The 17,218-nt window shown below is 32.2% G+C and overlaps 3 protein-coding genes across 3 annotated transcripts; all 3 read left to right on the top strand.

Moving 5' to 3' along the window:
• The first annotated feature begins 605 nt into the window (after nucleotides 1-605).
• LOC112757594 (uncharacterized) lies at nucleotides 606-3,009 on the top strand. The gene is made up of 5 exons (XM_025806150.1): nucleotides 606-861; nucleotides 969-1,077; nucleotides 1,186-2,446; nucleotides 2,650-2,768; nucleotides 2,853-3,009. The coding sequence occupies exons 1-5, from the start codon at nucleotides 606-608 to the stop codon at nucleotides 3,007-3,009; spliced, it is 1,902 nt and encodes a 633-aa protein (XP_025661935.1).
• A 3,593-nt stretch (nucleotides 3,010-6,602) lies between these two features.
• On the top strand, nucleotides 6,603-8,679 carry LOC112757593 (cation/H(+) antiporter 15-like). Its single transcript, XM_072220701.1, has 3 exons — nucleotides 6,603-6,797; nucleotides 7,460-8,464; nucleotides 8,656-8,679. The coding sequence occupies exons 1-3, from the start codon at nucleotides 6,603-6,605 to the stop codon at nucleotides 8,677-8,679; spliced, it is 1,224 nt and encodes a 407-aa protein (XP_072076802.1).
• A 97-nt stretch (nucleotides 8,680-8,776) lies between these two features.
• On the top strand, nucleotides 8,777-11,102 carry LOC140179855 (cation/H(+) antiporter 15-like). The gene is made up of 2 exons (XM_072219606.1): nucleotides 8,777-10,233; nucleotides 10,765-11,102. The coding sequence occupies exon 1, from the start codon at nucleotides 8,982-8,984 to the stop codon at nucleotides 10,161-10,163; it is 1,182 nt and encodes a 393-aa protein (XP_072075707.1). The 5' UTR covers nucleotides 8,777-8,981; the 3' UTR covers nucleotides 10,164-10,233; nucleotides 10,765-11,102.
• The last annotated feature ends 6,116 nt before the right edge of the window (nucleotides 11,103-17,218 follow it).

Raw genomic sequence — 17,218 nt, 5'->3', positions numbered from 1 at the left:
AAAAAAAGAATGATAAACTTAAAAATAAAAAATTTTAATAGAATAATAAAACTAGAGATATTTTAAAATATTGAATATAAAGTTATTAGACATAAAAGTTTTTTAGCCATTAACATTATACGAACGACATTAGTTACACACTGTGCACTTTAAGTACATAGACAAACTTTAAATAATAACAATGCCAAAACCATAAAAAATACTAATAAGACTATATGTGGTCCTATTTTAGGAGACTATTATTCGCCATAATTTTCCGTATGACAGTAAGCGAAGGAAACACATTTTTTTATATTTTGCAAACCATTTTAAATCTCATATCAACTGAAATTCGCTAAAACTAAGTTGCTTGCTAAAACTATATCGTCATAATTCTGATGGATGCAAAATTTTACCTTTTTGTTTTCTCATCTTTTCTTACGTCACTATTAATTAGTTCGCTTTATTTTGATACTAAACTAGATATTGATAAAACCTGGATTTCAAAATCACGGAGTAGTGTGGAATATAGGCAAGGACTGAATCATTTTTTAGACTTTGCGTTTGCGAATGCATCCTCTGATGGCATGATAAAGTGTCCATGTCCTAAATGCAGGTTTCAACTTATGCAAACAAGAGAGGATGCATACGACCATTTGTTGTTACGACCATTTTCCCCTGGATATACTATTTGGGTGCGTCATGGTGAGAATCCGGTTGAAGAGAGTCCTAGATTGGGACGAGTAGATGACAATATGATATCCCAAGTGAATCAAATGCACCAAATGGTCAATGAGGCCTTCAATTTCACCATACAACATGAGAGTGAGGATATCACACAATCGAACATGCAGAAGATGATGAAGACGTGTTACCGAGCTTGTATGAAGGTCCAAGTCACGCGGCGCGGGATTTTAACGATCTACTGTCAGATGGAGAACAGGAGTTATATCCCGGATGCTCAAAGTACTCCAAATTATCGTTTTTAGTGAAGCTTTATCATATCAAGTGTATGTGCGGTGTGAGTGACAAGGCAATGACAATGATTCTTGACTTACTGCGGGACGCATTCGAACAAGCAAAACTTCCGAATACAGTGTATGAAGCCAGGAAGACAATAAGAAAGCTGGGTATTGAATACGCCAAGATAGATGCTTGTCCAAATGATTGTATGCTGTACTGAGGTGATGATGCGAACCTGACTAGGTGCAAGAAATGTGGGTGTTCAAGATGGAAGCAGAAGACTAAAAAGGGCTCTATTCTTAGGCTCAACGTACCAGTGAAGAGAAATGGAAAACCTATAGCAGCCAAAACCCTTCGTTACTTTCCCCTCATACCACGACTGCAGCGGTTATTCATGTGCAGCAAGACATCGAGTGATATGTTATGGCATTCACAGGCGTCTAATAACGATGGTTTCCTTAGGCATCCAAGGGACGCTGAAGCATGGAAAAAGTTTGACGCAAAGTATACTAATTTTTCGGCGGATCCGCGCAATGTTCGCCTAGCCTTGGCGAGAGATGGATTTAATCCCTTTGGGAATATGAGCACAAAGTACTCCATCTGGCCTGTGATTCTTATTCCGTATAATCTACCACCATGGCTTTGCATGAAGCAGACATCTTTCATCCTATCCACGCTTATTCCTGGGCCAAAAATGCAAGGTAACGACATAGATATTTATTTGCAGCCTTTGATAGATGAGTTGAAGCAATTATGGGATGGCGTTGAAACCTATGATGCCAAAGAGGGAAACACTTTCAAGATGTGTGCGGCACTGATGTGGACTATCAGCGACTTTCCAGGATTGGGAAACCTATCTGGCTGGAATACGCACAGTGGGTTAACCTGTCCTACGTGTAACTTGGATGCTAAGCCACATCGGCTGAAAGACAGTCAAAAATGGTATTTCATGGGCCATCGACGCTTTTTAAATCAGGGACACAAATACATACTAGACCAGAATAGATTTGAGGGGCAGGTCGAAGGTAGAGATCCGCCAAAGAAGTTATCCAGAACAGATGTATTGAGTCAACAGTCAAATGTGCACGTTTCATTTGGGAAGAGTTCAAGTGTGACATCCAAAAAAAGATGCAATGGCCAGGATGTGGATGAAGATGACTTGCATTGTAAGAAGAAGAGTGTTTTCTTTGACCTCCCGTACTGGGAGGATCAGATGTTACGTCATAACCTCGATGTGATGCATATAGAAAAAAACGTGTGTGACAATGTAGTCTTCACTATCTTAAACGATAGCGGCAAATCTAAAGACAATGTTAAAGCTCGCAGAGATTTACAATGCATGGGTATAAGGCCTGAATTATGGCCGGGAGAAGGTGGTAAATATCCTTCTGCAATATTTGCGATGTTGAATTCACAGAGAGATGTATTCCTGAAGACTTTGCAGAATGTGTTTTTTCCAGATGGTTACTCTAGCAATGTTGCTCGTTGTGTTGATTTGCGCAACGCAAGTTATCTGGGTTGAAAAGTCATGACTGTCATATTCTGATGGAACAATTACTCCCAATTTTAGTGAAGAATGCACTTCCGAGTCCGGTGTCCAATGTGATTGCAAATTTGTCGTCATTTTTCTGAGAACTTTGTGGGAAAGCCATAAACCCTATGCAGCTTGCTGAGCTTCAGAATCATGTTGTGCAAACCTTGTGTCAGATGGAAATGATTTTTCCTCCATCCTTCTTCACCGTCATGGTTCACCTCACCGTGCATCTCGTTGATGAAGTTACTCTTGGTGGACCAGTACATTATAGGTGGATGTATCCAATAGAAAGGTTAGCTATTTGATAAATCCTTTTAGTACATTTAGTTCAATTAATTATGTATATACTAAGCGTTTCATTGTATTTATATAAAAGGTATTTAGGACATCTGAAGCAATATGTTCGTAATAGGGCACAACCGGAAGGCTCAATTGCAGAAGGCTATTTATCTGAGCAAATCCTGACTTTCTGTTCTAGGTATTTGGATAATATTGAGACTAGAATCAACCGACCAGGGCAAGTTGATGATTAGCCCATTGACGTTCGTCATAATTCAGGGGAAAGTATGTTCCCAGCTATTGGAAAGGCATTAGGGGCTGTATCGCATTTTGAACTTAGTCCAATGGAAAAACATCAAGCTCATCGTCATGTGCTAGTCAACTGCGATGCCGTGGTTCCGTTCCTTGAGTGAGTATACGCATGTATTTCTAAAACACCAATATAACTCTTTTCTCCCAGTGACTAGTTAGACTAATTTTCTTCTCTCCAATAAAGTACATTTAGGGAAAACACAAAGCGAAGCTTGCGTCATCAGACAAGGTCGCAAGCTAAGATAGATAGTGTCGTCCATGCAGAATTTCCTCACTGGTTTAAGCATAAGGTTGACAAAATATTAACCTGACCAATGTTTTTTTAGCCTGGAGTTAGTACTAAATGAAAACCGATTTTAATATAAAGCATGAATGTTATGTGGTTCCAGGTTCTTATGGAAAGTACGCTTCAATCGAAAGACCTGCAGTTGCTTGCGTGCGGTCCCATAATTCAGGCCAGATGTTTTGGGGCGTACAATGTTAACGAGTACAAGTTTAGAACTATCTGAAAGGAAAACGAGATGAAAACACAAAACAGTGGAGTATATGTATCATCTAATACAAGAAGTTATGCAAGCATGCGTGATAATAGAGTGGTTGTTGGTGGTGTTTCGTATTACGGAAAAATTGTAGACATAATTGAATTAAATTATAGCTGTTCCTTCACAGTGGTATTGTTCAAATGTATTTGGGCTGATACCACTACCAGTAGAGGCATCAAACAAGACCATTTAGGGCTTACCAGCGTTAATTTCTCTCGTCCAATATACACTGGTAATCGTGAAGAAGATGAACCGTACATATTGGCATCAGAGGCTCAGCTTGTATACTATGTGGATGATGAAGTAGCTAAAGAATGGAGTGTTGTGGTTCATGTGAAACCAAGGGATTTGTATGACATGGGAGAAGAGAATGAAGAAGCTGAAGTTGGTTTTTCTCCACAGCCAGGGTTGAACATGTCAGCGGAAGGTGACATTGGAGATTTACTGTTGATAAGGGAGGAAGATATAGAAGACCTCATAGAAAATGCCTCTGAGAATTTCGATGATGTCGCGTAATGCATTGTATGATGCATTTTAATGTAATTTAAAAATGATATTTCTGTCATAAATTAAGTTAAATAATCTCAGCGTTGTACGTTGTTTTCTTTGGTTACTTTATACTTGTGTAGTTTTTTTTTGCAGTTAAATATTTATGTTATTGTGAATTTAGATGAATAAAAGTAGACTTTTTGGTTCTTTCAACGATTTTAATACGAAAAAGTTAGTTTACGTTAAATATATAAACCTTCTACAGTTGTTTTTCTTAGGGTTGCATTTTTCATAATATTGCTATGTACTAAGCAATATAATTTCAGTAGTGTTACGTTTTGAAAACAATAGTGAACATAACATGACGGTGGAACATGATCGATGAAAAATGAGGACTTTTCGTCATCCTCTGCAAGCACAACAATTGCTATAGAGCTTCTGTTTAAGAAAATTGCCCAAACTACTAACAAGGGTGATGGTAATTGTCGAATATATTGCGTTTAGTTTTAAAATTATCTTAGCATCTTGTAGTTTGGTTTTTTTTTCTAAGTCAGTATTTAATGACTCCAGAGTTCTCAATTTCTTCTATGTATACTCATTCTATTATGTGCATGTTGATATTTTCAGTCTTACCTGAATATTCCGGAGAAATAGTTCCTGACAGTCTAGACGGAAAAGAGTCTGATTCAGAAGACATTTTAGATGATGTATCCTCTGTCGCAATCGATAGATCCATGCAGTTTGATCTGAATAAGGTTCCGGATGAAGAGGAAGAAACTTTAGAAGACCAACAAGATAAACAAGATGATATACATGTTAAGAAAAGGTGCTTTGATCTGAATAAAATGCCATGGTATGGAGATGAAATATCAGATCCTCTGAAACGTGAAGCCCATAGATTCATAACAGAGTATTTTTCGCCGGGTCAATACGATGTTGGAGAGAAATTTTGATCTTTTAATATAACAGTTACGCTAATTTCCTTAGTTTAATGATTTGGGTCGCAGTTGTACGTGTTTATTCTTGATTTAGGTTTAGTAAGGTATAACTTCAAAGAGGAGTAACTTTGATTCATGCTCTCTAGAACTTTGTTTTAACTTCATAAATATTAGAGTTTGATTGCATTTTCTTCTTTTACATCCATGATTGAATACAGTTTTTAAATGCTAATAACGTCATCAAGAAAATCTTATTGATAAATTTGTTCACATGAGTTAACATATATAGTTTACAAGTAACTTGTGAATATTTTTAACGTAAAACAAATGTAGAAAAAGTGTTACGAGTTTAAGTAACAATGATTTAAACATAAGTATCTTCAGTTAGTAATCGTTACTTAAATAGATTATACCTAGATGGTTATTACTAAAGACAACAATGGAATATGTGGTAATATGCATTTTGCGGCGGTTTAAACGTAACCGCCGCAAAATGCCTCACAAGAAGTCACCGGCGGACATATCGCGGCGGTTTTCGAAAAGACGCCACGAAATGTTAATCTGACCAGCAATATAGCGGCGGGTTAAAGAAAACCGCCGCTAAATGGAAACATGACAGCAATATAGCGGCGGTTTGAATAAAACCGCCGCTAAATGTCAGCCTGATTGCGGCCCCAACCTTTAACCGCCGTTATATGTGCCACAATTTGTCTTTCCGCAGCGCATTACATAACCGCCGCAAAAAAACCGTCGCTATCTTAAGGAATTGTTGTAGTGAATTACCAAACTATACAAAAGATAGCATAGCATGGGAGACGTGCGATGAGAGTGGTGACATTCTTGTTTCATATTCATGTGGAGACCATTGTCTTTGGTTTATGAAATTAAAGTTATCTTTCTTTTCCAAGTAAAAATGTATAAGTAAGAATACTAAAAAATTATAAAATAAAAAAAAGTAAAACAAAAACTTTATTTGCAACTTTTGATTTAAATGATGTTTTTTGATAGAGAATAGATGATTCGTATGAAAAATTAGTTAAATGATACCATTAGCACGCAGAAGAGGTAAGTTAATTATCAATTATTACGACTTATTCCGTTAGAATGTCATCACAAATTTTGTTAAGAGTCTAGAAAATTAGTTATTCCGCTACTTCAATTCAGTTAATTAGTTTGTGCACAAACTAGACTTGTAATACAAGTTAAGTAAGATTCACTATTCTAAACAAGAATTCATTTTCTAAAACTCCAAACTCAGAACAATTGGTTTTATTACCACCTATTCTCTTTCTCTTAACTATTTTGTGACAATAAATTAATAATATGTGGCGTGTGCAACCATAAAAGTTAGTAGGTTACTACGCGGTGTGTTATTGATAAAAGTCATAAAACCAAAAAACCGATTCAGATAAAAAGACGGACCAAGAGTCAACAATAATTACTAACTTGGGAAAATCCGTGTTCCTTTAAATAGAAGAATATATTTTTGATGGTGCATAACATTGAGTTCAACTTGGTCAACAAAAATTGATCAAATTGAAGAATATTTGAAGAAGAAAAGTATATATGGGAGACGTTCTTCCCCTTGCATGTTATCCAGTTTCTGTGACTGAAGCTAATAGAATATGGCAAACGGGTAATATCATAGACTCTGAGCTTCCTACTCTGGCCTTTCAAGTTGCCTACACTGTCTTCGTAGCCTGCCTTTTCTTCCTTCTATTCAAACCCTTCCATCAATCTCGCCTTATTACATACGTCTTTGTAAGTATCTATCTATATCTCCATGCATCTTTCTTCTTCATTTCTATTTTCTTTTTCCCAACGTAATAAGTTAATTCCAGATAAAACAAAAATTGACAATTTAGTTTTCACATCCTAAAATCAAGGTTCTCAAAGCCAAACCGATTATCAAACCAATAGAATTAAATGTTCAAATGTTTAAAGATTCAACCGAAGTTTAACTTGAATTGAATCAAATATATAATAAAATAATATATTTATGTATAAAATATATAATTTAAAAAATTATTTTTTTTGTATAATTATTTTAAACTTGTTAATTACTAAAAATTCGTATCCGTTCGATCGATTAACTGAATTTTTATTCTTTTTTAGTATTTTTTTATCTTAAATTAGATTGATTTGGTCAATTTTTTGTTAATCGGATTGAACCGGTCAATTCGGTCTGATTTTTATAATTGAATCTAAAATATTATAAGAATTTGTTTTTAATAAAATAAAAAAATAAATTATTATTTTACAAAAAAAAAAGTTAAGAAGGTATTTGTCTTTAATATGCCTATTTATTTTATTATTAGAGACATGATTAAAATTTTCTCTCTGTGCAATGTAAATTTTATTAAAGATTGTTCGGAAAATTTTGATTTAAGACTCTAATAATTTGTTGGGTTTCTAATTTATAGGCAGGTTTCCTACTAACTCCACCTCTCCTGAGAAGATTTGAATTCCTGTTTGCTTTAGTTTATCCTATAACTGGGATAATGAATGTTGAAGTTATCTCAAACTTTGGCTTGATTTACTATGCGTTCCTCAATGGCTTAGAGATGAACTTGGATACAATTCTCAAAGCCAAAAAAGAAGCTACAAGCATTGCAGCTGCTGGAATAATCTTTCCTATGATAGCAGGATCTGGATTATATGCTTTACACCGAAGATTTTATATCAATAATATTTTCAAGCTTGAAGAAGTTTCAACTCATGTTTATTTAATTTGGAGTTTAGTTCTCTCAGTTACAGGTTTTCCAAACCTAGTAGAAATTCTTTCAGATCTCAAGCTTCATTACACTGGTCTAGGCAAAGTTGCCTTAACCGCCGCAATGATTATTGACACCTACAATTGGATTCTTTTCACATTGTTGATTCCATTCTCAACTTATAGTTCAAATGCAATTTATTCAGTGCTAAGCACAATCATGTTCGTTATCGTGTGCATCGTTTTGGTTCGTCCTATAATAACAAAGTTTGTTGAAAGAAAGACAGAGGAGAATGAATTGGATGAGTACCAACTACTTTTTGTGGTGATGGGGCTCTTGTTGTGTTCATATGTTACGGATATTATTGGCACACATGGCATTGTTGGTGCTTTTGTGTACGGACTAATTTTACCTCGTGGCAGATTTGCTGACTCGGTTATGGCGGTTTCTGATGATTTTGGTACCGGCTTTCTAGCATCAATTTACTTCTCTGGGACTGGAATGAGATTTCTGATTTCATCTGTTTTTTCTCATGCAAATTGGAAATTGACATTCCTCGTTGTCATCTTATTATGTGTCACAAAGATATTGGGAACTTTATTTGTCACCTCCTTATTTGGTAGGCCCGCCAAAGATGGTTTTGCCATAGGATTGCTTCTCAACACCAAAGGTGCCTTAGCTCTCATATTGCTAAGCATTGCTTGGGATAAGATGGTAATTTTCTATTCTTTTACCATACTATTTATTTATTTAGCAAGCTATCAATTAATTTCTTGAAAAAATTATGACACTCATCATTTAACTTTTGAAAGAAAAAAAAAATACACGTGTAGATATTTAATGATGAAAACTCATTATTAGTCAAACAATAGAATTATAGAAAGCTAATGAATTGATATTTACAGTACACTCAATTTATTTCGGGTTAATTTTGTCTAGTCATACAATGTTTTAAACGTTATTAAGGTTTATTTATTCTTTCTAAATATGGGTACGTTTATTAAATAAAAAAATATTACATTTAAATTAATTAATTATTTATTATATATTTATAATATATATTTTATAACTATCTGCACACCTCCTAAAATGAACATCCGATATATTTATTATTTACGTTGTTTGTCTATACTTTTTCATGAATGAAAATGAAATAATTGATTGTTGAAAATGATGGTTGTAGATTTTTTTTGCACCAACCTATGCTGTTCTTATTTCTGCTGTTCTTCTAATGACTATGGTAGTCTCTCCCATCATCAACCTGATCTTCAAGCCAAGAAAGCGGTTTCAACAAACGAAGCTAAGAACCATAGAAAGGCTAAGAATTGATGCAGAACTCCGAATGTTAGCATGCGTCCACACTAACCAGCACGCCACAAGCATGATCAACATCATTGAACTCTTCAGTGCCACAAGACTCTCCCCTGTATATGTTTTCGGCTTGTACCTTGTCGAAATCACAAACCGTGCCACCGCACTTGTTGTTGCTCATATGGAGAAGCCGAGTTCACAGCTCGGAGGCCAAACTGCCTTCACCCAATCACAGGTGGAGTTAGAAAATATTACTTTTACCTTCGAGGGTTTTGGAAACAGACCCGGACATGACGCTTTCAGGGTCGAGACCACCAGCGTGGTCTCGGCCTACGAAAGCATTCATGAAGATATTTTCAACTCCGCCAGAGAAAGAGGCGCAAGTTTGATTCTCCTTCCGTTCCACAAACACTTGAGTAACGGTAATTTGCTTGAAACAACGAACTCCGTGTATAAGGATATAAACAAGAGCGTAATGCAAGATGCGCCTTGTTCTGTGGGAATCTTCGTTGATCGGAATCTTGGATCGTTTTCCAAAACCAAGCTTCGTATTCTTATGGTGTTTGTTGGAGGCCCAAACGATCGCGAAGCTTTAGCGATTGCATGGAAGATGGCTAGGCATCGTAATGTTGAACTGTCGATGATTCGAATTCGGTTGTTTGATGAACCTGTGGAAATAGAATCAACTCATTTTGAAGAAGCACGTGGGATATTATCGTATGTAATGGATGAAGAGAAGCAAAGAGAGTTGGATGAAGGGTATATAAGTAAATTCAGATACACTGCTGTGAACAATGAGGATTCTATATCTTACTCGGAGGTTGATGTCCATACAAGTGAAGATGTTCCTAGAGTCTTGAAGGAACTTGATCAGAACGGTTGTGATTTGTACATTGTTGGACGAGGGTATTATAGGAACTCTAAAATATTCTCAAACTTATTGGAATGGTGTGAATGTGTGGAATTAGGAGTTATTGGGGATATTTTAGCATCAAATATTTTTGGTTCAAGCTCTTCTGTTTTAGTTGTTCAGCAATATGGTTTTGGAGGAATGGAATTTCGGAAGAAGAACTCTACAAAACTCATTGTCAAGACAGAATAAGAGTGCATTAGAATTTAGGATTGAATTCTATTGGAAAAAAAATGAACATCACAGCTATCTACTAGTGCAGGTTTGAATATTTGCTTCTTCTTTTTTTGTTTGTTTTTTTTTTTAAATACAATTTCATTGATGTGAATATTGGAAAAGTCTTTGTTTTTTTAAGGTATTATTTGGAAGAGAGACTGAGATTGACTGAGAGACAAATAATGAAATAAGTTTTAATATTGTGTTTGGTGTAAAGTGGGAGACAGGGATTAAAATAAGAATAAAACTCTAATTTAATTTACATAAAGAATAAAGTTAAAATTAATTAACTAAAATGAGAGTATTTTAGGTATAAAATGTTATTAAAATTTCAGTCTCATTTCTAAAAATTTCAGTTTTCTGTATTCTCACTTTTTAAAATACTGAAATACTGAAATTTTAGAGACAAAAAATGAAATTTTAGTACCAATATCTAAATCAACAAATATAATATTAAATTTCAGTCTTTCAATCTTCATCACAATACCTCAAAATAAAAACTATTTAATTGACGTGGATATTGGTCATGTTATTAGTTGATATGCTTACTATTTTTTCCTTTTTTTTTTTTTTTCAGAAAACTCATGAGTTGTGGTGCTCTCCATCTTATATCGTTGGGGTCAAGGAGTACTTGAGAAATGATCAAGGAAGAGCAAAGTTTACTTGCCTCCTTGTTGGTATCGGATGGTTGGATATCCATATATAAGAAAAGGGCCATTTTATTTATTTTATATTTGTTATTTTGCATGTTCAAGGGTTCGTATTCTTTAGATCATTATATGACGAAATATATGTACGACTATATGGTTGTTATAACTCGCCACTTTGGATGTTATAAACAATGAAATTTAAAATGTTAGTTAGATACTTAGATTACATATATAGTAATTATAAAGGCCAAAATTGGGCGCTTTTTTATTACAAACTATTGTTAAATCCGTACGATACACAGACTTATATTTAAATTTGACATGTTAAACTAAAAATAATATTTTAAATTATGAATTTTTTAAGTTTAGTATAACACGATTATTGTTATTATATAATACAAGTTAAGAAAAACATAAGAAGCTAGAACCGTGTCGAATTGTTACTCATTTGCTTTCAATTTTTTCTTTATTAATTTCATTCTTTCTTCATTGTAACATCTTTTCTCAGAAGAGTTGTCTGAAGTGTATGTACTCTAGAAATTAGTTATTTCATCATACACCAAATTCATAAATACAATCTAAGTTAGTTTTTTTTATACATCTAAGAATTTGGACTTCAAAATTTATAAAGTGTATTCTTACACATCTATTATTATTTGTAATTTGATCTATTAGAAGACAATATTAGCCTAAAAAGGCTTGAGGTCATAATATCTAAAGTAATTAAATCATATTGATTGATATGAGTTACTGGAAGAGCTAAAAACGTATCACTATTTGATTTGGGTCAGCTTCAGTCTATAAAAAAGTGTCATTTGTGATCTGAATGATCTTAATTAACCAGGCTTAAGAAAATAATATCGTATAACAATTATTCAAATAGTAAAACTCTTAACATGGTTGAACATTAAATGTAAGCACTCTTAACAACTAGTATGCATCCTCGCATACCTCTTCTCAAGCATATCTTAACGTTTTTTATGAACTAATATTTATCTTTCACAGCTCAGAAGTTTAAGCTACTTGATAAGCCTTCTTATATCAAGATAGAGTTGGCAAATTCAGATTTAAACCCATGCATCAACCATACATAATTATTCTTATTCTTTAGGCTGCACTATATTCCGCCTTAGGGTCTACAACATTTCTTAATTGCACCAATTAGTAAATCACTCCCCATTTTAAGACAAAAACTTATTACTTATATTTTCCATTTACATTTAGTCCAAACATAACTCATGTAGAAGCAATTAACTCACACTTGCAAAGTCCCAATAGTATTATTAGTGGGCCAAGGTTTAAAAATTCTTCTTCATTGTTTTGTTCCAATATAAAATTAACAATAATATTACCTTGATAATTTTTAGAGTTGTTTATATTTTACAAGAGACAACTTATATCAAATAAGGCCCAAAAAAAGGGAATAAACTTAGGACACTTTTTTTTTTTTCATTTTGTAGAGAATTACAATGCATAGACAATTCTCAAACTCAAAGTATCACCATATATTGCTTCTCTATGAAATTTCCCAACTTCCATCAACATAAGAATGGCAAAGCATATATTTTTCTCCCCCTCATTTTTCAAGCCCAATAAAGTTAATTGTCAAACATTTCAATATTTTTTATTTTTTATTTATTCCTTTTACTATCTTAGAATGAAATCGATAATAGTTTTTAAATGACTGGTGAAGACTTGTATAGCAGCACTTGCTGTAACACTCACAAAGATTTATTATACCTCCCAATCAATAATGCTTCATGTCAAGAAAACTTGAGCATAATCAATCCCCGTTAACCAAGCATTCACATGAGTTTAATTACTATTTGCGTTAAACGCACATATTTCATTCCAAAACAAGCAAACGTTAAAGTCATGACAAAGATAGATGCTACATATATATAGCTGGAAAGCATGAGCATCACTAAAGTGATTAAGACAAAACTTGGATTCAACCTTATCCCATATCACTGCTGGGACAAAACCAAAATCAGAGATCGATGGAAAAAACTATATATACACATACAAAAAATATATTTTTCACCAATTAATACTTTACTATTATTATTATTATTATTATTATTTAACATATAATAATTAAACACTAAAAAAATAAATTTTGTTCCAAAGTATATTATCTTATTTATTTCTTCTAATTATTTCAAAAAAGATAAAGTTTAGAGACGACAACTCTTGAAATTATATTTCTATATTTATGTATCGTCTCAACAACCGACTATTAAAAAACGAGTTACAAAATAGAATACAATATTATGAAAACTGAATTGATTATCGATCCAGTGGAATAAAGATTTAATAGTTTAAAGATTCATCCAAAATTAAAATAAATATAATAAAAGAATAAAATATATATTTTGAAAATAAAATGATTTTTTATTTTATTATTTAAATCGGTTAACCGTTAAATATTAATATATTGTTTTTAATATTTTTAAAGCGGATAACATTATTATTATTACTATTATTCTCAATGCGGAAAAAGATGTATCGTGTCTTTATTTTCTTTTCGCATTTGGCGTTCGAAATTGATATTGAGAGTATTGTGGTATAAAAATTCAAAGAGGGGCCACCCTTGTCTGCATGGTGGGAATCACATGTGACTCACAATGCAATCACCAACACCCACATAATAATCGCACCTAAAATTATTACCATTCATCACACAAACACAGGAATTTAATTGAATTGATCATTCTCTACATCAACACACACAACAACAAAAGCTAAAGTTCAAGATAAACATAGACTTCGTTTCTATTCTGCCTTTTCAAACACGCACCAAATTTTCCTTTCTCACGAAAAAACATAAAGTATAATTAACAAAAATTATCTCCATATATTTTCTTTCCTTAATTTTCAAATAAACCCAAAGCTATTATATAATTTCCATTTCAAATAACTACTAATTTTGATCAATAACATACTAAAAAATTTAATATATTTATTAATATAAATGTCATTAAGCTGGTTGGAATTTGGATATTTAAACAAAATATTTCAAGTTCGAGGCATATCAATGAAATAAAATTTCTTCAAGGCTGAAATAAAATTTTGGTTCTTGTAAAATCTTATTTTTGCTTTTGTTTCTAAAATATTTTTAATAAAATTTAAAAAGTCTCCATGTTAGTTTTTATTATAAGTTTATTTTGTTAAATATTGACGTGACATGTTAACTGTTGATGTGATAAGTCTTGTTATATCAACAATCTAATGAAACAAACTAACAATATGAATTGAAATAAAGGTCTTTTAAATTTTACTAGATTAAAATAAAATAAAATTATAAACACCAATATAAGAAAATGAGTCACCCAAAAAAATGAACAATCTATGTACAAAAAAGTAGTTATTAATCCATGTGTTATTTAATTTATTTTTAATATATATATATATATATATATTATATTTTATACTAATAGTTATTTTTTTTTATATACCTAGTATCGTTTATATTTAAACCCTTTATTCAAAGACCATAGGTCCTGATTATCTTCACAACACCTCGGTTGGCTCAGATCGAACCAATCAATTTTTTTTCCCTAACAAAAAACACAAACAAACGAACATTGTATACAGATAAAACTGACTTTTTTAATATAACACTTTCAAAATTGATGGTTTTTTATATGGAAAATAATAGATAATTTAGTTCCAGGATAGTGATAAGAAAAGTAGTATGTAAATGGAAAGAAAATGGAGATGAATAATAAGCAACTTAAATAGTCCCTTTTGTGATGATGTAGCCTATAACTGTCTTGAAAGTTCCATCACTATATAAGTGAAAATTTGACTAAATTGATTGTTTTCTTCGTTACATTATTGCGTTTATTATAGTGACAGGAGATTGAGATAAGAATACAAAAATATAAAATTATATTTGATAACTAAAATATAAATAAAGATATTAAATTAATATATTTTTTTAATCTTTTAATTAAAAATAAAAATAAAAATACTAATTTTAATATTTTTATTTTTTATATTTTATTCTTAATATCTTATTTTATTATATCGTGTTCTCAAAATTAAACGCGGACTAAGAAGTCTCAATGTCTTTTGTGAATCTGGAAATAATAATTATTCAGTCTTGAGGGATAAGATTTGATTTAATTAGTTATTCTCGTTGTAGCAAATATGTTACTTAACCAACTCGTTTTCTGCTCAATGTTGATTTATCAATAGCGAAAAGTGGGGAAACAATTATATTCACACCTTGTTTTAACTATTTGAAATTTGGTTATTAAAGAAACTTTGGACCAATTATTGGGCAAACCACTTGTCATCAGTAAATAATTCTTGTATATAATTAACGGCCAATTGCTTGATAGGCGCCATAAAACTTGCACGTTAAGATTAGATAAACATAATTGCTCAAATAACAACAATAACAACTAAAGTCTTATTCTACTAATAAATGAAGTTGGCTATATAAATTAAACAACAAAACGTTATTGCTCCTTATTATGTATGATATTTGTAATAGAATCATTTATACATAGATTTTGCTTGATCACATAACATAAGATTTTTTTTAAGTCTATTTTAGTCTTTAACTATTATTGGTCTATTTTTTATGTAATTGACTATTCTAATTAAATACTTTGTCTATTTTTTCATATATGTCCAAATTATTTAAAGTGAAATTTTATTGTCTTTTTCAACAATAAATGCTACTTCAATTTTTTCTCTCTCATATTCGATCGTTTTTTATCTAATCCATACGTATATGATTGATCGTTCATCTAATATAATCATCCTCATTTCATCACTATATGAGAGTAATGAAGAAAAAGTGACAGATGTGAAGGGTAAAAAGTAAAAATGATAACAGCAGTGACAAATTCCTTTCTCTTTCTTCACCAACTATCACTATTTTCACGTTTGTATCAGTTGAGTCTCATCAATATTCCTGCAAGGTCTATGCCGACAGAACCCTCTCGGATCCCTTCACCTTTGATGATGGCAAGAAGAATTGAATCACGAGCTGAAGTATACTTAGAGTAGGGAAGAAGAGTTTTCAAGAAGTTAGTTTTTCCTTAAAAGAAGAAGGAAGGAGGATGATGAAGGAGTTTTTGAAAAGCTAGTTCTACCTTCAGCAAGAAATGGAAGAAATAACATTGGGTTAGGATTATGGTACAAATAGGGGTTGGAGGTGAGGATTAGGGTGGAATGAGATTTTTTATTTTGTAAGAAAGAATAAGGAAGGAATAAGAAAAGATACATATGAATTAAAAGGAATAACAAAGAACAAAATTAGAAGGAATAAGAAAAGATACACCGCAAAAATCTAAAAAAATAGATAAAAATTTTTTACTAGACCTCTTAGAAATCTGTTCTTAGCAACTTAGGTCAATTTTTTCTACTAGATATTCAAAGAACCTATCTTTGACAACCCATATCAGAGGGATGAAATTGAAAGAACTAATACTAAAGAATTACCATAGGTTGGATCCTTCAAATTTCTTCATGCAACAAGTAAAGCAAATCACTCACATCAGTTGATCACACATAAAAAAACGTGCATATTAGCACCTAAAAAAATTTATTCATTAAAAGTTGTGTAAATTTTCTGACGAAAAATGTTTAAATAGACTCTTAACCAATTAGCCTACAAGATAGGATAAGATGACTCAATATAAATTTTCTAAAGATAAAATAACTTAATTTAAATTTAAAATTCCTAAAAATACTACTAAGTAAATCAGAACTAAATCAAATCTTCTAATAAACCCTAATAACAAAATAAACTAAACATAGACCTAAAAAATTCGAAAATAAATATTAAATTGGTGTCTTTCACTAGACTTGAAAAATATTGTTGGGTCTCTTGTTGTCCTGACTTAGCCCAATGAGCCTTATGAGTTGCCGCTATTTTAGCACTACTATTTTTTTGAGACGTATTCTTGGTCTCTTTGATGTCCAAGATCGGCATGGTATTATTCTTCTAGTATTCAACTCTTTGAACGTGACAAGATTATCATCCTGCCTTTTAGCTCTAAAATACCACAAATACCCTCTTGAGCACGTATCATTCTCTCCCTCTTAAAAAAGATTCATCCTGAATCTGCATATATGTCAAAAAGAGAAAAACTAGATACACTAAACAAAACTAGACCAGATGACTTACCAAGAAAATTATTCTTGCTGGAATTGTCCTGGAATGGTCCAACACTTAGAGTGGACCATCTTCTTTCCTTCAATGAATCTGAACCCAATCTTTGGGTTCAAATACTATGGTTTAATTTTGATGGATCTTCTTTATCCATTAAATTGTGGCTATGTCCTTCATGTGTGCAAGTTCAATCTTTTCAACCTTACTTTCATCATCTAAAATAACACCATTACTTAAGGGCAAAAATA

The sequence above is a fragment of the Arachis hypogaea genome, chromosome 16 (assembly GCF_003086295.3).
Source record: "Arachis hypogaea cultivar Tifrunner chromosome 16, arahy.Tifrunner.gnm2.J5K5, whole genome shotgun sequence".
Taxonomy (NCBI): domain Eukaryota; kingdom Viridiplantae; phylum Streptophyta; class Magnoliopsida; order Fabales; family Fabaceae; genus Arachis; species Arachis hypogaea.
Note: the sequence above shows the minus strand (reverse complement) of the source record. Positions and strands in the feature narration are given on the sequence as shown.